This window comes from Geotrypetes seraphini, chromosome 10 (genome assembly GCF_902459505.1).
Source record: "Geotrypetes seraphini chromosome 10, aGeoSer1.1, whole genome shotgun sequence".
In the NCBI taxonomy this organism is placed as follows: Eukaryota; Metazoa; Chordata; class Amphibia; order Gymnophiona; family Dermophiidae; genus Geotrypetes; species Geotrypetes seraphini.
In genome coordinates this window covers 21,663,832-21,691,032 of record NC_047093.1, presented here as the reverse complement: position 1 = coordinate 21,691,032, position 27,201 = coordinate 21,663,832, and the positions used below count along the sequence as shown (strand labels likewise).

Sequence of the window (27,201 nt, the reverse complement as noted above, 5' to 3'; positions counted from 1 at the left end):
TGATACTTTCAAGTTCCTGTTTTGCTTGTATGCACCACAAACCTTTTCAAAGGTACTCTAATAATTACTGTATATGGACCATATACTCTGTAATTTTGTGTTATTTTTGTTCTGTGTATATGGAAACTAAATAAAAATTATTGAACTAAAAAAAAAAAAGAAAAATTCAGCGCAGGGCCTCTAACTCACTCGCTGACAACCCCTTCTCCACTCCGCGTTTCTTGTTACCATGGAAACCCATGCAAAAAGAGGAGCATCTCCGGGCCTCTCTGTGCATGAGAGCTAACGGGACTCATGCTGGATTGTCTTTCAGAAGTTCTGGTAGCAAGTGTTAGCACCAAGCTCAAGGACAAACAGCATAAAGATTCAGAGACAAGGGGGAACCTGGGAGAACAGAGGATCTGAGCAGGGCAAATTGGAAGAAGAAAAGCATTTAAACACATACAATATGGATATGACCTCTCTACTGCTTCTTCACTTTTGTACTCCTTCCTTTTATGCCTTCAGGCCTCTTCTCCTCTACGGGAGGACCATCACCTTTCATGTTCCCTCCACATAGGGTTACAAGATTTTACTTTTGTAAAATCCGGACCTCCTAGACCCGCCCGCCCAGTGACTGCTCTCGTCGGGCAGGAGGGCCTCCGTGCATGTGCGTGTGACATCATCGTATAGCATCAGCGCAAGCTCCGGAAAAAGGAATAGGAAAAAGGGAGAACTACAATTTGTATAGGAGAGAGAGGGAGCAAAACCATCATAAAATGAAAAAAATAAAATAATAACGGAAAAATGCTTGAGTACCTGAATAAATTAATATAAACAGTTCTGAGCTCCCTTGGGAGAACGGTATAGAAAATTGAATAAATAAATGGGATGGAGAGGAAGCCACTTCACACATTCGCCGTTAATATCAAGTAGGTGGGGGAGAGGGGGGGGGAGGAGAGTTTTTGTTTGTTTTTAACAAATTGGTTAAGTTTCAGATTTTGGCCAGCTGGATTTACGAGAATGTTCACCTGTAAATTGGTAGCTGTACGTAAATGAAGCTCTAGGTCTCCGTGTCAACGAGAAACGACCTGGATTTAAGTCAGACCTTAAAGAACTAAATGATGTCTTGCCACCCGTTGGTGTGAGCTGGATTCTTTCACAGAAAGCAGAACAGCGGTTAACCAATGTTTTAAATTAACTGAGCTCTTGGACTACATTTATTTATTCAATTTTCTATACCGTTTTCCCAGGGGAGCTCAGAACGGTTTACATTAATTTATTCAGGTACTCAAGCATTTTTCCCTTATTATTTTATTTTTTTCATTCTATGATGGTTTTGCCCCCTCCTCTCGTTCTAGCTTTTCATGTCTTTCTCCTATACAAATTGTAGTTCTCCCTTTTTCCTATTCCTTTTTCCGGGCATGCGCTGATGCTATACGATGATGTCACACGCACATGCACGGAGTCCCTCCTGCCTGACGAGAGCAGTCACTGGGCGGGCCTGGGGGGCGGGTCTAGGAGGTCCGGATTTTACAAAAGTAAAATCTTGTAACCCTACGTGGAGGGAACATGAAAGGTGATGGTCCTCCAGTAGAGGAGAAGAGGCCTGAACTCAAGCTGTTTTCCCTCTGTCCCTGTGGGCTCACACTCTATCTAATGTACCTGGGGCAATGGGGGGGGGGATTAAGTAACTTGCCCAGGGTCACAAGGAGCAGCGTGGGTAGAGTGCTGAGGCTGTAGCTTTAACCATTGCGCCACCACTCTCCCCTACTCACATGGAAGCAAGCGAGTCTGAGGGGTATTCAGAATATCCTAAAAGCCAGACCTATCTGTAGCTCTCAAGGGTCAAAGCTGCCTTCCCTTTTGCAGAGTTACCTGATCCAAGAGGGGGGCCGTACATCAGGCCACTGAGTCATCTACTTTTCCAGAAGAAAGTGGCCTTTGGAACTGGCAGTCCAGTAAAAACACAGAAGCAGGTTTGAGCTGGGTCCTTAGACTTTCACCTGACGCTTCTGCCATTATTTCAGCCTGCCTCTGCTATTTTTGGTTTCATACTGAATGTCGAGTCTCCAGCTCTTTGGGAATGAAGAACAATGTGCCACAGTTAGGCTTTTGGCAGGCTGAGAGGTATGTGATACGCAAGGACTATTTTGTATGCTTATTTCCTCATTATCACCGGGAATGATCTGCTTGTTTTCCAGAACCTCCTTGGCACTCACAACTTGGGCAAAGTGTATTATGAACCCATCAAGGACAGACACGGCAACATCCTTATAGTTACAATAAGAGAAGTGGAAACTCTGTACTCGTTCTTTAATGGTAAATGGATGCAGATATCGAAGCTACAGAGCCAGCGAAAATCGCTCTCGACGCCTGAAGAGCCAACGGCCTTAGACATTTTGCTCATAACTATTCAGGTAGTGCTTTTCACAGGGATTTAATGTTGTCAAAATGTGTCTGTGAAAATGGCCAGCTGCTTATGAAAATCCGGTTTTTGTTTTAAACCAAATCAGAAACAGAGAAAATGAAAGCAAAGACCGTATGGGGCTCATAATCGAAAGAGAAAAACGTCCCAAAACCGGCCTAAGTCGGCACTTGGACGAACATTTCTCTAAAACGTCCAAGTGCCGATAATCAAACCGGGTTTTGGACGTATTTCTAAACGACTTAGGCCTTCATAGTGCCGCTCAACGTCCAAAGCTAAACGGGGCGTTTCGGGAGGCGTGTCGAGGGCGGGAGTTGGGCGGGACGTGGGCCGGCTTAGACTTAGTCATACAGCATGTATAACCGAAGGTTAAACAGAGCCTAGAGGAAACTTGGACGTTTTGACTTAGACCATCTAAAACATGGTCTAAGTCACTAAAACCCACTTAAACTCACCAGATAATCACTGAATACACATAACACAGACCCCCACACACTACCCCAGTGATCACCAACACACCCCACCCCAATAAAAATTTTAATCATAACTTCAAATTTCAGCCTCCAGACCATCATCACCTGGCTGTCTAGCATAGGAAAGCCTAGTCGTCCAGCCCAGAGCCAGCTTAAGTCATCTTAGGGGTGGGTTTGGGACCCATAGAGAGATGGACCCATGCCCATAAGCCCCTGTAATCACTGTATTGATATTGAAACATGTGGACTCCCCTATATACCCCCAAAACCCTTTTGTACTGGCATATAAGTGGCTCCTGCATCCATAAGGGCTATAGGGATGGTAGATAAGTGGGTCTAGGGGATTCTGGAGGTGGTTTGGGGGGCTCACCGTCACCTATAAGGGAGCTGTAGTGAGGAGGAGCCATGGCATCCTGTTTGTGAAGTTCACAGCAGTGCCCTGTAAGGTACCCCACTATTTAGGTGCCCTGTCTGGGTGTTCTGTCACTCACTTTGCAGGCCCCTTTCACGTCCAACAGGGCTTGTTCTAGACGTTTTTGACTTGGACGGACATTTGGACGAAAATGGATAGACGTTTTAGATCAGATCTGCAGGACGTCTAATATGGACGATTTTCGAAAGTCAAAAGAAGTTGGACGTCTCTTTCGAAAATGGGACTTAGGCACTTTTTGACTTTGGACGACTTGCGAAATGGACGTAAACGGACTTAGACGTCCCTTTCGAATATGCCCCTCCACGGGCCTAGCTAGTCTGCCTAACCAGGCCATCGACTATCCCCTCCGCTCCCTTAGAGATCCAACATACTTAGGGTTGCCAGATTTTCCTTTTGGAAAATCCGGACCCCTAGCCCCGCCCACAGGCCCACCTAGTTATGCCCACCCCCGCCCTAATCCCACCCCAAGCCCACCCTAGCCCCAGCCCCACTGCCTGCTCTTGTCAGGCAGGGAGGAAGTCCGCACATGCGCGGACACTACGTTATGACATCACGTGCACATGCGCGTGACATCATCGCGTGACGGCCGCACACGCGCGGACTTCCTCCCTGCCCGACACAGCTTTTCAAAACCCGGACAAAGTGGCAGGTTTCGAAAAGCCGTCTGGCCCCCCCCCAGACATGTCCTCAAAAGGAGGACATGTCCGGGAAAATCCGAACGTCTGGTAACCCTAAACATACTTCTCCCAAGCTGTCTTCAATTCAGATACACTTTTTGTCTACACCACCTCTACCAGGAGGCCGTTCCAAGCACTCACCACCCTTTCCTTGAAAACGTTTTTGCGGAGTTTACGTCTGAATCTGTCCTCTTTTGGTCTCTAAATGGTTAGAAGCCAAATCGCTTAACTTATTGATCCACTCGTTGGTCATCCCGCAGAATTCAACTGTTCGCCTTCCCTTCGCTAAAGCGTTGTCATCTCAAAAGATTCCTAGACAAAACCTTCACCTTCCAAGCAGCCAAGTTGAACCCATGGCTAGCCCAAATGATACTCGAGGCCCCCACCTACCTCGGCTTCAGAAAATTACTCAAAACTTACCTATTCAGCAAACAAGTCCCTTAAGCGTTCCCCCCTTCCGGCAATCCCCTGGCCCCTCGCTCTGCTCTTCTCCTCCTTTATCATAGCTTCTTTCTACCCTTTCTTCTACCCTCTTTTCTTCTTCATCTGCCAAGTTCGGCTAAATTTGTTGTAAATCTGATAAATTGTTGTAAATCTGCATGTCAACGCGGATCCTAATGTAATTGATGGAAACTGCCTAGAACTCGTTGGGTATGGCGGTATATAAGAATAAAATTATTATTATTATTATTATCTCTAAAATTGATTCAGGGTATTGCTCAAAAGGAGATAAGACGCCTCCAACTAATCCAAACTGCCTATATTAAAATGATCATGAGAGCAAAGAAATTCGATCACGTCTCCCCACTTCTCAAAAAATCTCACTGGCTCCCGGTATCACATCGAATAAATTATAAAATATGTCTATTAACCCATAAATCATTGCTTTACAAAGTCCCAGCCTTCATTGATAGGGTTCTGATCTCCTACTTCCCCACCAGAACACTTCGTTCCAGTGATCAACATTTATTGACCGTTCCATCACTTAAATCCATTAATACACATCGACAATACATTTTTTCAGTCACGGCTCCTCAACTGTGGAATTCCTTACCTATTTATCTAGGGGAAGAAAGACATATAGATTGATTCAAGGGCAAGTTACAATGCTTTCTTTTTAAAGCAGCTTTTGACCGTTAGATCTAATCTAATCTTCTATTTCTGCGTCCCACATACCTAAGCAGGCTCAAGGCGACTTATAAAGAGAAGTGAGAGGAAGCGGAGAGAGGCAGGGTGGGAAGGGGAGGAGAAAGGGGGGGAACATTTGGGCAAAGGAAGATCTGAGATGTTCAAGTATCAAAGAGGTAGGTTTTCAGTTTTTTCCGGAATGTGGTGTAGTTGGGTTCCGTTCTGGTTGTTTCAGTGAGGTCATTCCATAGTCAAGACCGCACACCTCACTTCAGATTCCCGATTTTTTTTTTTTTAGCCCAACTTTAGATTCCTGACTTCTTTTAAACCCTTGCTTTTATTGGTTTCTCTAATTGTCTCATATGCTGTCAATTACTGTATTTCTATTCCTGCCTTTCCTAGTGGTTCTGTTAGTCCCATAAGCTATGTTTGTAGCACTTGTATTATACCCTTATTTGTTGTTATAAATTATTTTAGCAATGTACATCGCCTTGATTAGGCGAATAATGAAATTTTTTAATAAATTTGAAACTTGAAGGGAGGCTGGTCTAAAGTGGATCTCAGAAAACAAAACTTGCCACAGGACACACCCCAGATGGAACTTGAACCCACAATCCCAGGATTAGAACTAGGCCAGTACCTTATCCAGTTTAGGCCACTGTGGTGAGGTACAAAATGTTAATCCTTTTTCCTAGGCCATCTGAATGGAGCATTTAGCTGGTTGAGCAATTCTACAGTGATATCTACAGATATCAATGAAGTCATAAAATTATAGGCCGAATTTTCACAGCTGCATGACTTTGTATCCCCATTTTCTCCCTTCAGTCATTTTTGTCAACCACTCTCACCCACCCACCCCCATTCCTAATTTGTTAACCATCTGAATAGATATGTAGATGATTTATTATTTTTTGGGATTTAAATATGAATGCATAATTAATAGAGCTTTATGAATAATGAATGGAGTAGATGTATATAGCCTGTGTTGGACACTCTCATCAAATAATAGACATTTTTGTCCTTTGCCAGAATTCACGAGTATGTGTTCTTCCAGCACCCTAGCTACTAATTTCCGAAGCATATGCCATTATCAAGGATGTTCTTCTTGAAGTGAGACAGGACATGTGTACCCAGCCGATAAAAAAATCAGGCCCTTTTTCCCATTTATTTCTAGGAAATCCTGTCCTATCAAAAACGAAGTCATCAGCGCCTTGTTCCAGGGCTGTACTTGGGTTACTTGAAGTTGTGCAGTTCAGTAGATCAAATCAAAGTCCTGGTATCCCAAAGACTCCCAAATGTCCTCTGCCATGTTAAAATACGAGATAATGCTAACGTTTCCAAGTAAGTATTTTTGGATTCTTTAGTTCAAGTGTCTTACTACAAAGTGATTAACATCAGGAAGTGTTCTTATAGTATACAGATTTACAATGAAAATGCAAGATCTAGTGGCCAATAACCTTTGAAAGAGGTTGCTCCGTGCTTAAAAATGAGGAGGTCAATATTCAACTGGCAACCGCCAACTGAATTGGACCCTGATATTCAGTGTCAGCCCCTATACAGATGCAGACACTCAACATCTTGGTCTGGAGTGACAGATAGGAATTACCTGGGTACCCAGATGGGTCTTAGCACATCTAATGCGGTATATTTACAATTAAGCTCTGATTCTATAAATGACGCCTAAAGTTGGACACCTAGCTCAGCACACCTAGCCGATTGAGCCATCTAATTTAATTTTCTTAATTGGCCAATCAGAGCTAATAAGTGACATAGTAACATAGTAGATGACGGCAGATAAAGACCCGAATGGTCCATCCAGTCTGCCCAACCTGATTCAATTTAAATTTTTTTTTTTTTTTTTTAATTTTTCTTCTTAGCTATTTCTGGGCAAGAATCCAAAGCTTTACCCGGTACTGTGCTTGGGTTCTAACTGCCGAAATCTCTGTTAAGACTTACTCCAGCCCATCTACACCCTCCCAGCCAAGTGAAAGCATAAGAATTGCCGCTGCTGGGTCAGACCAGTGGTCTATCATGCTCAGCAGTCCACTCATGCGGCAGCCCTCTGGTCAAAGATCGGCGCCCTAACTGAGACTAGCCCTACCTGTGTACGCTCTAGTTCACCAGGAACTTGTCTAACTTTATCTTGAATCCCTGGAGGGTGTTTTCCCCTATGATAGACTCCGGAAGAGCGTTCCAGTTCTCTACCACTCTCTGGGTGAAGAAGAACTTCCTTACGTTCGTACGGAATCTACCCCCTTTTAACTTTAGAGAGTGCCCTCTCATTCTCCCTACCTGTCTTTATCTACTAAGTCTATTCCCTTCATTATCTTGAATGTTTCGATCACGTCCCCTCTCAGTCTCCTCTTTTCAAGGAACAAGAGGCCCAGTTTCTCTAATCTCTCACCGTACGGCAACTCCTCCAGCCCCTTAACCATTTCAGTCGCTCTTCTCCGGACCCTTTCGAGTAGTACCGTGTCCTTCTTCATGTACGGCGACCAGTGCTGGACGCAGTATTCCAGGTGGGGGCTTACAATTAGCTGGTAGATGCCTAACTTTGAGGTAAGCGTCTACACTGAGACACCTACCAGAAAGTTGGCATAGTTAGGGGCAGATTCAGGGTAGATTTTTAGGCATCGTTTGACTTAGGCGCCAGGAGGTGCCTAACATTGGTGCATTCATTTAGGCCATGAAAACTCTGTCCTAAATGGGAGTACGCCTAAAGTATTAATGCCTACCGGTGCCTAAGACCACTTATGCATCGCTAGGCGCAATTCTATAAACGACACCTAGCAAGTGATTGACCATCGTGCATAACAGCGCCTAGGAGTCAGGTGCCTTTATAGGCCCTTAGGGGTAAATTCTATAAAGGATGTCTAAAAGTTAGGCATCGTATAGACATCAAGCAGCACAACGCTCAGCGCGATTCTATTAAGCATAGATGCACAATAGAGAATCACGCTCAGCCCATGCCTATCCCACTAGGCACTGTAATTCTGGATGCCTATTTTATGAATTGCACACAGCCTTTGGATGTCTAACATTCAATTATTGCTTGTTAAAGTCGTCAATTGTGCTTATTCAATTTATTTGGACGTCTAAGTTGCTGGGAATCCAAATTGTGGACGCTTAACTTTAGGTGTCCATTATAGAAATTTTCCCCTTAGTGCACCATAAGTCATGTGATATAGGCAATTTTTTGGAAGGGACAAAACTGGGCAGGGCATAGATGGAGAAATGGCGTGGGAAGTGTTTGTCATTGAACATGCTGTACTTAAGGCAAACTAACGGCCACCCAGTTAGAGCAGAATCGTGTACTGCCTCCTGAATAAGAAGCACTAATCCCCAGATTTTATATATCCCAAGAAGGGCGCACAACTTAATTGTCAAACAAGCCTTTGGCAAGCAATATTTGGCCACTAACAGCCAATTATTTACGTTAAGTGCCAACAATTGGGATTTGCACACACATTGGACATCGTGTTCTATAATCCCTATTGTGCACAACAAAAGAACATAAGAACATATAATAGCCTTACTGGGTCAGACCAATGGTCCATCAAGCCAGTAGCCCATTCTCACGGTGGCCAATCCAGATCCCTAGTACCTGGCCAAAACCCAAGGAGTAGCAACATTCCTTACAAAATCTCAAAGAATAGCAAGATTCCGGAATCCCAGAGCGTAACAAGATTCTAGAATCCCAAAGAAAAGCAACATTCCATACAGAATCTCAAAGAATAGCAAGATTCCGGAATCCCAGAGCGTAACAAGATTCTAGAACCCCAAAGAGTAGCAACATTCCATACAGAATCTCAAAGAATAGCAAGATTCCGGAATCCCAGAGCGTAACAAGATTCTAGAATCCCAAAGAGTAGCAATATTCCATGCTACCGATACAGGGCAAGCAGTGGCTTCCCCCCATGTCTTTCTCAATAACAGACTATGGATTTTTCCTCCAGGAACTTGTCCAAACCTTTCTTAAAACCAGCTACGCTATCCGCTCTTACTACAACCTCTGGCAACGCGTTCCAGAGCTTAACTATTCTCTGAGTGAAAAAATATTTCCTCCTATTGGTTATAAAAGTATTTCCCTGTAACTTCATCACGTGTCTCCTAGTCTTTGTCATTTTTGACGGAGTGAAAAATCGATCCACTTGTACCCGTTCTACTCCACTCAGGATTTTGTAGACTTCAATCATATCTTCCCTCAGCTATCTCTTTTCCAAGCTGAAGAGCCCTAACCGTTTTAGTCTTTCCTCATACCATCCCCTTTACCATCTTGGTCGCTCTTCTTTGAATCTTTTCTCGTGCCACTATTTCTTGAGATAAGGAGACCAGAACTGAAGGCAGTACTCCAGATGAGGTCGCATCATGGAGCGATACAGAGGCATTATAACATTCTTAGTTTTGTTAACCATCCCTTTTTTAATAATTCCTAGCATCCTGTTTACTTTTTTGGCTGCCACCATACATTGGGCGGAAGGTTTCGTCGTATTGTCTGTGATGATACCCAGATCCTTTTCTTGGGTGCTAATCCCCAAGGTGGACCCTAGCATCCGGTAACTGTGATTCAGGTTATTCTTCCCAATGTGCATCACTTTGCACTTGTCCACATTAAATTTCATCTGCCATTTGGATGCCCAGTCTTCCAATTTCCTAAGGTTCGCCTGCAATTTTTCACAATCCGCATGCGTTTTAACAACTTTGAACAGTTTAGTGTCATCTGCAAATTTAATCACCTCACTCATCGTTCTAATTTCCAGATCATTTATAAATAAGTTAAATAGCATCGGTCCTAGTACAGACCCCTGTGGCACTTAACTGTTTACTCTTCTCCATTGAGAAAAATGGCCATTTAACCCTACCCTCTGTTTTCTATCTGATAACCAATTCCTAATCCACAATTAAACTTTGCCATCTATCCCATGATACTTCAATTTTCTCAGGAGCCTCTCGTGAGGAACTTTATCAAAAGCTTTCTGAAAATCCAGATACACTATATCAACCGACTTACCTTTATCCACATGTTTATTCACACCTTCAAAGAAGTCAAGCAAATTGGTGAGGCAAGATCTCCCTCGGCTGAACCCATACTGACTCCGTCTCATTAAATCATGTTTGTCTATGAGCTCCACAATTTTATTTTTTATAATCATTTCTACCATTTTGCCCGGCACTGAAGTGAGGCTTACCGGTCTGTAATTTCCTGGATCTCCCCTGGAGCCCTTTTTAAAAATTGGCGTAATATTGGCTACCCTCCAATCTTCAGGTACTACAGACAGCAGGTCAGCAATTTCATGTCTGAGTTCTTTTAGTACCCTGGGATCTATACCATCCGGTCCTGGCGAGAGCATGGGAGAGCCATGGGCATGTCAGGGGTGAGCCATGGGCACTTCAGGGGCATGGGCATGTCAGGGGCATTCAAAAGAGTTGTACACGATGCCTAAAATAGGCACCAGCCCAAAGTTAAGTTGCCCAAAATTAAGGTGCAGGAATCATAAGAATGGCCATACTGGGTCAGACCAATGGGTCCATCAAGCCCAGTATCCTGTTTCCAAAATGGCCAATCCAAGTCACAACTACATGGCAGAAACCCAAATAGTAGCAACATTCCATGCGGAATCCCAAGAGTATCAAGATTCCATGCAGAATATCAAAGAATAGCAAGATTCCATGCTATCAATCCCAGGTCAAGCAAGGGCTTCCCCCATGTTTATGTTTATTGAGAGTTCTATACCATTACTAATGACTGGGAGTCACTTCAGAGCGGTTTACATGAGCTTCTGTAAAGGTGTGTTACGCTACATGAGCTTCTGTAGAGATGTTACAAAGAGCTTCTGTGAGGTGTTATAATACATGGACTCTATACTGAAATACACAGAGGTATGTGGTGGTGTTATAATACAGAGTTATTAATACTGGTGTGATTATGCCATAATCAATCATCCTACTTACATTACTGGCACATTGATCATCCTATTTATATACACATGCAGATGATTCAAAATGCTGTTGCACGGTAGATTTGTGGTTTAAGAAAATTCGACCATGTACCACCGTGATTGAAAAAATTTCATTGGCGGCCTGTATGATCACGTATTATCTTTAAGACAATAGTGTTGGTGTTTAAGGTCATTTACCAAGGGATCCCATGTTATCTGCCACAGGCTATGGCACTTTATAGGCCACTCAGAGCATTGCGATCTGAGGGGGTAGTGCAATTGTCGCCGGTGGACTTCTCAGCAGCGCACTGTGAGAGTACTAGGTCTTCCGCCATCGCTTTCATGGGAGTAACGCTGTGGAATAAGTTGACTGGGCCGCTAAAAGCTCTTGTAGATTTTCAGGAGTTTAAGAAACTCCTAAAAACTACATTATTTGTAGAAGCATTTCAATAAATGTCTGTCCCGGGTTATGAACGATCTTACATTGATACATTGTTGAGTGCCGTAAATAATGGAATTACTGTATTTATTGTTTTGTATGTTTTTTATATAACTGATTTTTTGTAAAACCGCCTAGTTATAGGCGGTTAAGAAATCTTTTAAATAAATAAATAATAAATATACCAAATCAATTGTCCTGCATTTCCTGGAAACAGGAAATGCAATCGGTTCAGAAGTGAAGATTCAGGAAGTTGTTGAACTTGATGTTTCATCCAGCATGGGGGGTTCTCTGAAGAAGCCTGTCGGCGAAACGCATTAGGACCCACCTGTACCTGCTATAGCAAGTTGGCTTCCTAAACTTTCACAACTAAGTTTTGCTTATTTTGAGGATCATAGTTTTCACTTAAATATTGGACATTTTAAATGGACATTTAGTAGAAAAAAAGAAAAATAGTAAAAAAAGACACTCACCAAAATTTAAATACCATTCTACCATTTTAGGATGGTGCTATGATAGACTCTTTGAAAGTCCTTACAGGACTGCCCTGGTTTGGTCACTTTCTTACCATGCAATGGTTCTGAGCACCTTCGTAGTTTAAAGGCATTTTCATTTTGTTTTTTGTTTCCTTTTTTGTTTTTTGTTAGTTCACAGTATTTTGGGAACTTTTTCTGTTTGAATTTCACCCAGTTGTTATATTGGGGGCCCATTTTTCAATGGCATTCATAGAATCCATCCCTAAGTGCTTGTGTGCTAACGGCAAACTAAGAACTGTATGCTACTAGTCATTTTAATGCGGTATCTGAAGGTTACATGCTGGACAACCTCCCCGCTAGGTAGCATATCAGTTTTGCGCTTGATGCATATTAATTTCCTGCATTAAAGCACATCAACCCCCAAATTTTGTATATAGTGCCCTGTGTTGTGTGTGCAAATTGGCACCAACTATAGGCAATTAATGTCTCATAATTGAGGCTAACTGATACTAATTAAAAGTTACATGCACTACTTGATAGGTTCAAAGAACAGCGACCAAGATGATAAAGGGGATGGAATGCCTCTTGTACGAGGAAAGACTAAAAAAGTTAGGGCTCTTCAGCTTGGAAAAGAGACGGCTGAGGGGAGATAGGATTGAAGTCTACAAAACCCTGAGTGGAGTAGAACGGGTACATGTGGATCGATTTTTCACTCCCTCAAAAATTACAAAGACTAGGAGACACGCGATGAAGTTACAGGGAAATACTTTTAAAACCAATAGGAGGAAATTTTTTTTCACTCAGAGAATAGTTAAGCTCTGGAACGCGTTGCCAGAGGTTGTGGTAAGAGCGGATAGCGTAGCTGGTTTTAAGAAAGGTTTGGACAAATTCCTGGAGGAAAAATCTATAGTCTCTTATTGAGAAAGCCATGGGGGAAGCCACTGCTTGCCCTGGATCGGTAGCATGGAATGATGCTACTCTTTGGGGTTCTGGAATTTTGCTCTTCTTTGGGATTCTGTTTGGAATGTTCCTACTATTTGGGATTCTGGAATCTTGCTATTCTTTGGGATTCTGTTTGGAATGTTGCTACTCTTTGTTTTTTTGCCAGGTATTAGTGACTTGGGTTGGCCACCATGAAGACAGGCTACTGGACTTGATGGACTATTGGTCTTATGGCTGTTCTTATGTTGCATGCCAGTTCTAGTGTATGATTCTGAAAAGGACGCATGGCCAGGGGAGGAGCATGGGTGGATTATGGGTGTTTCTAAAATTTACCACAGTTATAGAATATGCCCGATGCATGCACAAGTTAGATACAGGTATTTAGGCTTGGTTTTCCTTTGCCATAATGGGTGTGCCTATAAGTTACATCACGCACTGTTGCTTAGCATGATTCAATAAGGTACACATAACTTTCATAGAATCACACTACACGCCATTCTTAGTCAGTGCCAAATTTTTGGACACCATATATAGAATTTGGCCCTAAGTGCAAAAGTGAATGTACCTTAATAAAAACCAAACCTTATGGCATGTTTTTCAGTTCATCCATTTCTTCTGGTCGTTGCTATTGGCAAGCTGTAACCTTTTTTCCCCCCCCACAAAGAGAGAAGCAGTAAAAAAAAAAATAATAATATTAATAAATACAATATTATATACTATATGAGATATCACCTTCTGAAACACACACCTATTCTGCCTTTAAAAAGAAAGAGAGATCTGAGAAAAGGTCTCCGATGATGCTCTTCATGCTGGCTGCCGAGAAAATTATAGATGGAAAAAGCCTGGCATTCTTATTGCTTCAAGGGCATGCATGAGAGCTATTTTTAATCAATTAGTGCACTTATAAACATTTACATTGGACGTCTCCTGGTGATGCAGTAGATAACAGACCTGGAATGCTTACAACCATGGCTGTGCACTGAGCTTGTGTTATCTTTCTAACTTGACTCCACGGGCAGAGACGAGTGGGAATGGATCCAAAGTCTGACTGCCTCAGAATCAGTGGAAAATCTGGATCTGGCATTGGACGGCTACAACCAGCCCCTTCTCTATGAGATCCAGGTGGCGGTAAAAGCACTAATGAAACAGATCCATCTACCTTTACACCAGGTAAAGCACTCCAGTGGTATCCTGCTTTCCATTTATTTATTTATTCCATTTTCTATACCATTCTCCCAGGGGAGCTCAGAATGGTTTACATTTTTTTTTTCAGGTACTCAAGCATTTTTCCCTTGTCTGTCCTGGTGGGCTCACAATCTCTCTAATGTGCCTGGGGTAGGGTTACCAGATTTTTCCATAGAGAAAACTAGACACATGGCCCTGCCCCATTCCACTCCCAGCCCGCCATGTTCCGACTCCAGCCTTGCCCCCAGAGGTCTTCATCTTTCTTTTTTGGCCTCCGGGCCTTATCTGGAGGGCCTCCGAGCCTGCACAGATGCATGTGACCTTATCCTTGAATGCTCAGAGGCCCTCCAGATGCGGACGGGAGGTCAGGGCTTTCCAAAACTCAGACAAGCTACCAGGTTTTGGAAAGTCCATCCAGGCACCCAGACAGTCCTCTAAAAAGAGGGCATGTCTGGGTTTTCCCAGGTGTCTGGTAATCCTAACTTGGGACAATTGAGTGACTTGTCGCAAGGAGCATTGTAAGTTGTAAGTTAAGGTGTATAATGTAGGGTTACCAGATTTTCATTCGGGAAAATCCAGATCCATGGCCACACCCCCCCAGAACTACCCAGTTCTGCCTCTTCCCCACCCTTTTCTGCCCCCAGCCCCGCCCCCAGACGGCATCCGCACACGCAGGGACACAACACAAAGACATCGTGCGCAAGTGTCGGGAAGCTTTCCAACACCCAGACAAAGTGCCATCCGGACCCCCTGGACATGTCCTCAAAAGGAGGACATGTTCGGGGAAATCCGGACGTCTGGTAACCCTAGTATAACGGGGTCACTTCTTCCTTCTCCTCCCCTGGGCCTCCTTAACCTAGCCTTGGCCCTGCCTCTTAAATTTCCTTGCAGCTGCTTTCCCAGCTCCAACCCTCCCTTGTCACTTCCCCCTAGGGAGAAGCTACTTATATGTTATTTGTTTCACATACACAAGGATATGTCTGTCTCAACCCAGACAAAACTAAATTCATCCTCCTAGAAAATAACAAAATCCCAACCATAACCAACTTAGAAATCAACTCTATCAACTACCCTTTGCAAACCACCCTAAAACTTCTAGGTATGACTATTGACAGAGGCTGCACCATGCAACCACCAATTAACAAAACAATACAGAAATCTTTCGCAGTTATGAGAAACCTTAGACAAGTCTGAAAATTCTTCGAAAAAACACAATTTCAGCTCCTAGTACAATCTCTAATCCTAAGTATCCTAGACTATTGCAACATCCTCTACCTCCCCTGCCCTGCAATAATGATTAAACAACCACAGACAATTCAGAATACAGCTCTGAGACTCGTCTATTCATTGAAAAAACATGATCACATTACTGAGGCATTCATCAATTCTCATTGGCTTCCAAACTGCCAAAAATACTTCAAAAGACCCAATAAAAAGGCAGAAAAGCAGTCTAAGGGTTCCAAGGGTGAGGGCTGCGAGTAGCAAACACCTGGGCGAAACAACACTAAGGCAAAATAATCAATAATAAAGATTTCTGACCTACAATAAAGGATTTGCGAAATAATTCCCTAACCCCTTTCTTAAAAATCCTTTCCCATTAAAGAAATAATACCATCTGGGGGGAAGGAACCACAATTCTAGAAATAATTGATCCAAGAAAAACACAAACAGCATTCCAAAATTTCTGAATTTTGGGACACAACCAAAAAGCATGACCCAATGTATTATCCATTTTTTCCACATTTTAGGCATATTCTTGTATCAACACAACCAAAATGTAAATACTGAACTTGAGAAACATAAGCGCTCATAACCATTCAAAATAGACTCTCTCTATAATAAGTGCAAGAAATTGAAGAAATACCTAATTGAAGAGCTTTTTCTATTATTACCTCACTAATTTCCACTCCCAATTCCTCAGTCCACTTATCAAGGATCTTTTTAAAGTATGAAATTGAGGGTAGAGCTTCCAGATGTTCCAACAAAGTTCCCAGTCTATATCCCACTCCCAATGTCAAGCCTTCCTTTTCAGTGTGGTATTATAATGAACTAATTGCATATAAGCATATATGTCTGAGTGCCTCACACCCGAATTAGTCAATAATGCATTAAATGAACTTATATTGTTGTCTTCTCCCACAAAAGAAAATATATGTTCCAACAAAGAATCTGTGTCTTTAAACTGCCTCTCCCTTCCCCTAATCAAGCCCCGCTCTGATTGACTTGGACAAGTACGACTAGGGATTGTGGCTGCCCTATTTGGATCCCAGTTTCAGGCTTAATAATAATAATAATAACAGTTTATATACCGCAATACCGTTAAGTTCTATGCGGTTTACAAAAGATTAGTGGAGTACAAGTTGAGTTGACGTACAAGTTGAATTAACTTAAGGGATGTGGGGAACAATGGGGAGAAAGGGCAAGAGAGGGGAAGGAGGGAAGTGGGTCAGCTGTCTAGGTATTTCAGGAATAGGTGGGTTTTGAGGCGTTTCCTGAATACCTCATAAGTGGTGGGCAATAGGAGTTGTTCTAGGTCTTTACCCCATAGAGCAACCTGATGTGAGAGAAGATGCTCATGGTGTTTTTTTAGTTTGCATCCTTTAACCGGGGGAGAAACGAAGTGCGAGTGGGATCTTCTCTTGAGTTTGTTGGCTGAGAAGGAGAATAGGTCAGTGATGTATTTAGGGGTTAGACCATAGAAAACTTTAAAACAGAGGCAGGCGAATTTAAACTTTACACGAGCTTCCATCGGCAACCAGTGTAGCTTAAAGGAAGGGAGTACAAGAAATCGGTTCTTTCATAAAGCTGCCGCAAAAAACGTAGCCTTAGCACACCCTTATGCAAATTTTTCCCATGCACCAAGCCATAAAATGGCCTATATTCTATTTTTGCTTTAATGGTCACACATTAATGTTGCCATTGGCACATGGCCATTTTTAGAAATTACTGGTGAGCCCCTTACCGCCACCCATTTTGCAGGTGGGAAGGGCTCACACAGTGTAGGGCAGGGGTGGGCAGCTCCGGTCCTTGAGGGCCGGAAACTAGTCGGGTTTTCAGGATTTCCCCAATGAATATGCATTGAAAGCAGTGCATGCAAATAGACCTCATGCATATTCATTGGGGAAATCCTGAAAACCCGACTGTATTCCGGCCCTCGAGGACCGGAGTTACCCACCCCTGGTGTAGGGTTACCAGAAGTCCTGGAGAACCCGGACATGTCCTCTTTTTAGAGGACTGTCAAGTTTCAAGTTTATGTAAAATTTGATAAACCACATATCAGATATCTAAGTGGTGTACATAATAAAAATTATATTAATATAGGTCAGTGGTTCCCAAACCTGTCCTGGAGGACCTCCAGGCCAGTCGGGTTTTCAGGATAGTCCTAAAGAATATGCATGAGAGAGAAGTGCATATAATGGAGGTGCCAGGCATGCAAATCTGCTCCATGCATATTCATTAGGGCTAACCTGAAAACCTGACCAGCCTGGGGGTCCTCCAGGACAGGTTTGGGAACCACTGATATAGGTTAACAAATGCTAACTGACAAACCAGTGGCGTACCTAGGGTATGTGGCACCCGGGGCCCATCATTTTTTGACACCCCCCCCCCCCCCCCCCCCATGTAAAAAATTTTTTTTTTTTTTTTTTTTGCAATAACCATGAAATGGAATAAATGGTCAGAATAGAAACAGGCAGTGAAAATTTTCTTTTATTGAACCTCATATATGTAACCATTATTCCAAACATAACATAACATAAATTATGTCTAAATTGTCATGACATTAGAAGTACATATGGAGTAGTTGCAGGTGATGCTTGGGACAGTTAGTTCGGTTTTATGTGTTTTTTGAATAGAAGGGTTTTTATTTCTTTTTGAAGGTTTTGCAGTCTATGGTTGATATCAATTGGTTGTAGAGTTGGGGGTCGAGTGTTGCAGCTCGAATGGCTAGGAGGTTGTCGAACAGTTTTTTTCTTTTGACGTTTTTGGTTGGAGGGTGTGTGAATGGTGCACCAGTTCTCCTATGTCTGTTTGAAGTGGATTGAATTATTTAGCTGAAGAAATTAGTTACCCCCCATTCCACACACATTAATTCTCTTCCATTTTTGTTCCCATTATAAAAAACACTGATAAGTTCCCAGAAAAAAAATACATTAAAATAAGAAGTGAAAACAAAGGCCCCTACAGATGAGAACATAACATAAGAATAGCCTAACTGGGTCAGACCAATGGTCCATCATGCCCAGTAGCCCATTCTCATGGTAGCCAATCCAGGACACTAATACCTGGTCAAAACCCAAAGAGTAGCAACATTCCATGCTACCGATCCAGGGCAAGCAGACACTTCCCCCATGTCTTAATAACAGATTATGGACTTTTCCTCCAGGAATTTGTCCAAATCTTTCTTAAAACCAGCTACACTATCTGCTTTTACCATAACTTCTGGCCACTTCATTTTTAAGTTTAGATCTTTCCTTTCAAACAGAGACCTTGCTAGATGTCAAATACAGCACAAGGTAACTTCACATGGACTTAGCTGTGCAGGAAATGTGAATCTCCTCATACACCCACCATATAGTGCAAAAATGTGCAAAGGTCTGTTTTTTTCTTTCGATCACTACATAGCCTAATGCCACACAAGCAGCGCTGTTACAAACATATTCTGTAGGTCAATGCTAAGGATAACAAAGTTTCCTTCCTTGGACCAGAAGGAGATAAACCACTGGAAGAGATCCCAAAACAACACCCAAAGACCCACTCAGTGTGTGAATCAGTTGAGTGGAGTGGACTAACTGGGGGGTGGAAATGGGCCCGGAGTTTGCTCAGCAGAATTTCCCAGACCACCTCTTCCTCTCAACACATTGACACGCTGCCACCATCACCACTAGGAACACCTCACTGGGTAGGCCAGCTATGCTATAAACTTTATAAAACACATTATTATATTTTCTTATAAAGCACATATTTTAACTGACCTCTCTGACATCCTCAGCCTTTCCATTCACAAAAATAGAAGGAAGAAAAGTTCCCATTTCCTGCTGTCTCATGTCCCCGGCCTATACAATATTTTTTTTCTGCAGACCCTTCAAAAGTCTGACCAAATCCTCGTTTCACTTGCATTATAAAGTACTGAGGATGCCATCTCTCCCCAATCCCAGGTCCTAAAGTCTAAGACAGTAGCGCAAACTAATGCTGCCAGATACAGGAAAAAAAAATTTTGATTCGATTCAGCCCTATTGAATTGGTTTTTCAATTCGATTTTCCTGCCCAGTTGGGTGATTTTTTTCAAAACTCCTGGTGGGTTTTATAGCTTTTTCACCCCCTTTGGCTTCTCCTAACCACACTGGCGCTGTGGTGTAAATAAAATAAAGAAACAAAAAGGACTTTTCCTCTTTCTGTTAAATCCTAGCTCACGTTTGCAGTCCAACACCAGCTCTGGCAGGATACACATTTCAAATCTGACATGTTATAATCACAAAACAGAAAATAAAATTAATTTTTCTACCTTTTGTTGTCTGGTTATATTTCAAATCTTGTTGGTCCAAGGCTCTGGTTTTCTTCTGATAACTTGCTTGCCAGGGTCTCCTTCTTTCTGCATGCTAACCATCCATCTGCCAACTCTGTCCTCCCTTTCCATTTCCCTTCCCTTCCCAGGAAGTCTGGTATCTTTCCTTTTTTTCATCTCCCTCCACAGATCCACCTTTTCTTAAATACCCTTTCATCCGGCATCTCTCCCTCCTTCCCCACCATCCCAGAGTCCACCATCTCTCCGTTTCTTTTCCTAATTACCCTCCTATCCAGTATCTCTATCCCTCCTCCACACCATCCCTTGTGTCCAATTTCTCTCCCTTTCTGTTCCTTCCCTCCCTAAATCCCATGGTCCATCATCTCTCTCCCTCTCCTCTATTTTCAGACCCATTATTTCTTCCCCCCCCCCAAAGTTTGGCATATGCATGTCTCTTTGAACACCCCCTTCCCTCCGTGTACTTCTAAATCATGGTCCCCCCCCAAAGGCCTGTCCCCCCTTAAAGGTCTGCCTGTCCCCCCTTGAAGGCCTGTCCCTTCCCCTTGTAGGCCTGTCCCCCCCTTGAAGGCCTGCCTGCCTGTCCCCCCCTTGAAGGTCTGCACCCCCCGAAGGCCTGCACCCCCCCGAAGGCCTGTCCCCCACTTGAAGGCCTGTCCCCCCCCCTTGTAGCTTCTCCCCCCCCCCTTGTAGGCCTGCCTGCCTGCCTTTCCCCCCTTGAAGGCCTGTCCCCCCTCGAAGGCCTGCACTCCCTTGAAGGTCTGCACCCCCCCCCCGAAGGCCTGTCCCCCACTTGAAGGCTTGTACCACCCCCTTGTAGCTTCTCCCCCCCTTGTAGGCCTGTCCCCCCCTTGAAGGCCTGCCTGCCTGCCTTTCCCCCCCTTGAAGGCTTGCACCCCCTTGAAGGACTGCACCCCCCCCCCGAAGGCCTGCACTCCCTTGAAGGTCTGCACCCCCCGAAGGCCTGTCCCCCCCTTGAAGGCCTGTCCCACCCCCTTGTAGGCCTGTCCCCCCCTTGTAGGCCTGTCCCCCCTTTAAGGCCTGCCTGCCTGCCTTTCCCCCCCTTGAAGGCCTGTCTCCCCCTTGAAGGCCTGCACCCCCCTTGAAGGCCTGCACCCCCCCTTGAAGGCCTGTCCCCCCCCTTGTAGGCCTGTCCCCCCCCCTTGTAGGCCTGTCCCCCCCTTGAAGGCCTGCCTGCCTTTCCCCCCTTGAAGGCCTGTTCCCCCCCTTGAAGGCCTGCACCCCCTTGAAGGTCTGCACCCCCCCAAAGGCCTACACCCCCCCCGAAGGCCTGCACCCCCCTGAAGGCCTGCCTGCCCCCCTTGAAGGCCTGCACCCCTTGAAGGTCTGCACCCCCCCCTCCGAAGGCCTGTCCCCCCTTGAAGGCCTGCCTGCCTGCCTGTCACCCCCTCCCCCTTGAAAGCCTGCTTGCCTGCCCGCCCGCCCCACCCTGAAGGCCTGATGCCCCGACCCACCCCGAAGGACCGCTCGCCCACCTGGCCTCCCCGCACCACCTATGAAGCAGCCGCAGCAGGATCGCGAAGTCAGCGTCAGCGATCCCTGCGCTGCTTCCTGCGCCACGGTCCCGCCCCTCCTCTGACGTCAGAGGAAGGGCGGGATCGCGGCGCAGGAAGCAGCGCAGGGATGCTGACGCTGACTTCGCGATCCTGCTGCGGCTGCTTCATAGGTGGTGCAGGAAGGTCAGTGGGGCGAGCGGTCCTTCGGGGGTGGCGGGGGACTGAACGGCAAGGCCGGGAACACCCCCTTAGGGCTGGTACCCGGGGCGGCCCGCCCCCCCCGCCCCCCCCTAGGTACGCCACTGTGACAAACAAAACAAATTATTCACACAAGAGGAAAAAAGGGAAGAAATACAAAAAAGGAATGATCAGTAGGGGAAACAATTAAATCTGATTAGTAATAATCATATCTGAATGAAAAGGACTTGGTGGTCTTATCAGGATGATTAGGAGTTAGTCATTATTCATAAATCAAGTGCCCGGACAGACTTTCCAAAACCCGGCAGTTTGTCCGACTTTTGGAAGGTCCCAATGAGCTCCGGCCGCGTCTGGAGATCTTCTGAGCAAGCGTGGATGACATCGCACACATCCGCGCATGTTCCAGGCCTTCCATACACGGCAGGAGCTCACCGGTGAAGAAGAGAGGAGGCTTGCTGGGGGGTGGAATGGGGTGGGACCAGAGGTAGAACAAGGCGGGGTAACGTGTCTGGAGTTTTGAGGCCCATAATATGGTAACCCTATCACACTGTATCCCTTTACCATCTAGTTAGCGTGCATTGAATATGCAGAGCAAAGTTTGGTGGCACACACCTAGTCAGCCGAGCCGATTTTCATCGGCTGGCCGGCTAAGGCTAAGGCTATCCCTATCTGCACACATATCCCAAGTAGTCTCCACCTCCTTCTACTACCTTCGCCAACTGAGAAGGATTAAGCCCTACATCTCCACACCAGACCTCACCCAACTCCTCTACGCATATGTCCTCTCCAGAATGGATTACTGTAACTCTCTATTTAATGGACTAACCAAAAATAATCTCAAACGCCTCCAACGGGTCCAAAATGCAGCTATCCGCCTCCTACACAACCTCAACTACCATGATCCCATCTCCCCAGCACTCCGCGCCGAACACTGGCTCCCAATTAGCCAGCGCTGTGCTTTCAAGGCCCTGGTAATAGCCCACAAGAGATTTTATACCACCTCCCCCTCCTACATAAAATCCAAGCTTCCCATCTACACCCCCACCCGCACCCTCCGCTCAAAATCGGAGATACGCCTATGCATTCCCCCCGGAAGGTCCCTCCTCTCAGAAACTGCCCGCAAACGATCCTACAGCCACTTCATTCCACACCTCTGGAACCAACTTCCCCCTCAACTCAGACAACAGAACTCATTACTGACATTCCGTAAAATGGTAAAAACCATCCTCTTCAACTAAAGATCACCCTCAGTCTTCACCCCCCCTCAAGCCCCACCTCTCTCTTCTCTCTCCTGTCTATCTTCTCCCTAAATCTCAGTACAGCCCTCTCTCAGTCTGTACTCTGATAAATTGTATCCAAACTCAAATAACTTGTACTAAACTAAACTACTTATACTTAAACTCTACTCTTAATGGCTGTATACTCCCTGTATTTGAACTACTACACAGTCTTGTATGCCCAAATATTTAAACCTATTGTATATCTTATATGTCTAATTTCACTCCATTGTGTATGTTCACTTGTTAGACCGTTCTGAGCTACTGGGAGGACGGGATAAAAATCTAAATAAATAAATAAACAGCGAGGGTTACCAGACATCCGGATTTCCCCAGATGGTTTTTCAAAATCCGGCACTTTGTCCGGGTTTTGAAAAATTTTCCTTCGTGCAGGAGGGCATCCACACATGTGCAGATGTCCTGCCCAATGAGAGCAGGCAGCGGGGGGCAGGACTGGAGGCGGGGCTGAGATGGGATCTAGGATGGGGATGGGTGGGGGCGGGACTAAGTGTCCGGATTTTCCAGACAGAATATCTGGTAACCCTATAAACAGCCAAAGATAGACCAGCCTTTTATCCCAATGATAAGCCAAACACCAGCTGCGGTGAGCCCGATACTCAGCAGAAGGTAACTGGCTATCTCCCACTGAATATTGAAGGGATGCTGTCCTGGCTTGAATTTAAGCATGTTGTTGCCTATCATTTTGATGTTGTTTACATGTCTCCCATTTTCTCTGTCCTCTGCAGGCCAAGCACTTCCGTCTGTACACACACGAGGTGCTGGAGTTGGGCCACAATGTCTCCTTTCTTCTGCTGCTCCCTGCCTCAGACGACGTCTGCACTGCTCCGGGACAGAATAATCCCTACACCCCACACTCAGGGTTTCTTAACCTCCCTCTTCAGATGTTTGAACTTGGTATACTAACTTGTTTCTCCTAGAAATGTTAGCCCAGGCTCCTTGTAAATCACAAGGTTGTACCTGTTCTTCTTGTCCCAGTGAAAGGCTGATTAATTGTGTTAGCAAACTCGACACCATTACAGAATAATCATAACCTTATAACAGAATGCGTTATGCCCCTGGCCCTGGAAAAGATAAAAACTGAGAGTGTGCAGAGTAGAGAATGACACAGGGACCAAATTTTTCCCCTGTTCCCGCGGGAACTCATTTTCCCTTCCCGTCGAGTTCTTTTCCTGTCCTTGCCCCATTCCTGCAAGCTCCGTCCTCATCTGCACAAGCCTCAAACACTATAAAATCCTAAGTAGCAACATTCTAGAGCTCGGATTGTGATGTCATGATGCCTCATTCCATCAGTGCCTAAGCTCCGTCCTCATCTCACAAGCCTCAAACTCTTTAGAATCATAAGTAGCAACATTCTAGAGCTCAGATTGTAATGTCATAATGCCTAATTCCACCAATGCCTAAGCTCCGTCCTCATCTGCACAAGCCTCAAACAATTTAAAATCATAAGTAGCAACATTCTTTAGCTCAGATTGTGATGTCATAATGCCTCATTCCACCAATGCCTAAGCTCCGTCCTCATCTGCACAAGCCTCAGACACTTTAAAATCATAAGTGTTTTAGGCTTGTGCGGTTAAGGCAGAGCTTACAGGAATGGGACAGTGACAGGCACTGTGACAAAATTCGCGGGGATGGGACAGTGAAATTGAGCTCCCGCGGGGACGGGGAAAAATTTGTCCCTGTGTCATTCTCTAGTGCAGAGAGCTTTTTCCACAGGTCAAATGCTTTTTATCCAGGTAAATCAGCTTTATTGAAAATCGCCTGTCTTTAATGCAGGTCAGATGTGCATCCTTTTGGCTATATGGGTAGGAATGTACTCCCGGTGGCGTGCTATAGTCGAGATAGGAAACTGTATTTTTTCAAAAACACAAAGGTCAGAATTAAGGAGAGGCAGCCTGAAATTTTTCATTTTACATAATTTTATTTGTTTTCATTTGGCAATTTATTTTTTTTGTTGTTGTTACGGGAGCAAAGTCATTGCATGCAGACTCTTTTAGAGACCTAGAAACATGAAAGCAGATAAAGACCGACCAGCCTAATGGTGGTTGATATAGAAATCATCACAGAAGTATTATAGAATATTTGAAATATGAAGAGTAATTTCTGAATGAGTGCTTCATAACCAGTTATTTGTCATTAAGATATATGAAATATCCAATTCAATCATATGAGAGAGACTTTGGCTCCAAGTCGATGAAATATAGAAGGGATGAGACCCTCAAAAAGGCAAATGATCCAGTTGGACTTGTGCTCATCTGCCATAGTCGTATTTCTTTCCACTAATGGCCACATTTCAGGGCTCTAAAGATGGCCTCAGCAAGACCCAGCACAGGGAAAGGGTCCTCCTCTTGCTTTTGCTGTTAACATTTAAAACTTTAACCTTTAATGAAACTCAATTTATAGCCAGAATGTTAATACCTCATAATACTATGCGACCACTCAGATCATCCTCCCAGAATCTTTTAACCATTCCCTCCTTAAAAATAATAGGTACAAGAAGATCCGACATGTTCTCCGTAATGAGCCCCCCAATGGTGGAATTCTTTACCACAATATATTAAAAATGAAAAAGATCTTACCTCTTTCAAAAAGTCTTTAAAAACTCATCTTTTTAAAGATGCTTTTAACATCTAAATTTTTAGACTCGTTTAATAATTTTAGATTTTTAACTTTCCCGGCCCCCTTTGTGCCTTTCCTTCTTGTGTTCTTTCTTCTAAATGTAAAATTTGTAACTTTCCCTTTCTTTCCTCCCAATTCAAGTTCTTCTTGTCGTCAGGTATTAGTCATTTGGTTTGTACTTTGTACCTTTCTTCTCTTTTTATACTTTGTACATCGCTTAGCAAACCGATTAAGGGCCACAGGTGTCAAAGTCGGTCCTCGAGGGCCAGAATCCAGTCGGGTTTTCAGGATTTCCCCGATGAATCTGCATGAGATCTATGTGCATGCACTGCTTTCAATGCATATTCATTGGGGAAATCCAGAAAACCCGACTGGATTAAGGCCCTCAAGGAGGGATTTTGAGATTCTTGGTCTAGTACAAGGGTAGGCAACTCCGGTCCTCAAGAGCCGGAATCCAGTCGGGTTTTCAGGATTTCCCCAATGACTATGCATGAGATCTATGTGCATGCACTGCTTTCAATGCATATTCATTGGGGAAATCCAGAAAACCCGACTGGATTCCGGCCCTCGAGGAGGGACTTTGACATCCCTGGATCATTAAGCGATACATCAAATATTAATAAACTTGAAACTTGGTAGACCAAAAGATGTGGCGTGGACTGCATCTTGCCACAGTCTTCAGTTCTCAGGTGGGAATCTTAATTATATCAGTATTCTGTGAGGCCTCTTACCTATCCCTAAAATAGCTGCATTTCACATAATAACATGCTCGGGGCAGATGCACAAGGTTCTGACAACACGATAAAAAAATATACCGTGTCGGGAGCGATATACCGTGACGGCAGCCATTCAGGAAGTGGCGTGGGGCCAGGTTGGAGCGCGAAAAGCTCACTCCTGCCCTGCGCCACTGGCCGCGAGATTGGAGGAGGCAGCCGGCAGCCGTCCAGCGCAGGAGAGACAGGAGCGAGCCAGGATTTTTTTAAAAAGGTGCGTTCGCTCCTTAAGGTGCCACTTCAGTAACGCCACAGCTAATAATAATAATAATAATAACTTTACTTTTATATACCGTCAATACCAGTAGTTCTAGGCAAGCTAATAACATGGGGCGGCTCATTCTTAAACATAAATGAGCATTTTCTGCAGCTTATAGAATGGGTCGGCCTATCATGTGGGCGGCTTATCGTTGGGGAAATACGGTAATTTGCACTCAAAAACAATCACATCCATCACATTGATTAACAATTCTATTCTATCTACTTTAGTTTCACGTTGTTACAATTACCCATACATAGCTTAAAGGGAAGTGCTCTTAAAACCAATAGAGGGAAACTTTTTTTCACTCAGAGAATAGTTAAGCTCTGGAACGCATTGCCAGAGGTTGTGGTAAGAGCGGATAGCATAGCTGGTTTTAAGAAAGGTTTGGACAAGTTCCTGGAATAAAAGTCCATAGTCTGATATTGACAAAGACAGGGGGGAAGCCACTGCATGCCCTGGATTGGTAGCATGGAATGTTGCTACTCTTTGAGATTTTAGAATCTTGTTACTCTCTGGGATTCCGGAATCTTGCTATTCTTTGAGATTCTGTATGGAATGTTGCTACTCTTTGGGATTCTAGAATCTTGTTATTCTCTGGGATTCCGGAATCTTGCTATTCTTTTAGATTCTGTATGGAATGGTGCTACTCCTTGGGTTTTGGCCAAGTACTAGTGACCTGGATTGGCCACCATGAGAACGGGCTACTTGGCTTGATGGACCATTGGTCTGGCCCAGTAAAGCTATTCTTATGCTCTTATGTTCTATTGTTAAATAAATAACTCTAAAATTTAATTTTTGTTGGTTTTGCAATTTTATAATGTCAGGTATAATGTGCCGCAGAAAACATTTGCTCGGCTTAGTGTGCCGGAGCTAAAAAAAATGTTTTAGAGACACTACAGTAGAAGAATGGTAACTGG

At 44.2% G+C, this 27,201-nt stretch overlaps 1 protein-coding gene across 1 annotated transcript in view; it reads left to right on the top strand.

Annotated features, from left to right (window-relative positions):
- ANKFN1 (ankyrin repeat and fibronectin type III domain containing 1) overlaps window positions 1-23,550 on the top strand; it is a 178,829-nt gene extending 155,279 nt beyond the window's left edge. Inside the window, exons 11-14 of the mRNA XM_033961956.1 lie at window positions 2,184-2,399; window positions 6,293-6,459; window positions 13,934-14,084; window positions 23,359-23,550. Of these exons, the coding sequence (XP_033817847.1) occupies window positions 2,184-2,399; window positions 6,293-6,459; window positions 13,934-14,084; window positions 23,359-23,550 (726 nt within the window). The remainder of the gene's footprint in view (window positions 1-2,183; window positions 2,400-6,292; window positions 6,460-13,933; window positions 14,085-23,358) is intronic.
- The last annotated feature ends 3,651 nt before the right edge of the window (window positions 23,551-27,201 follow it).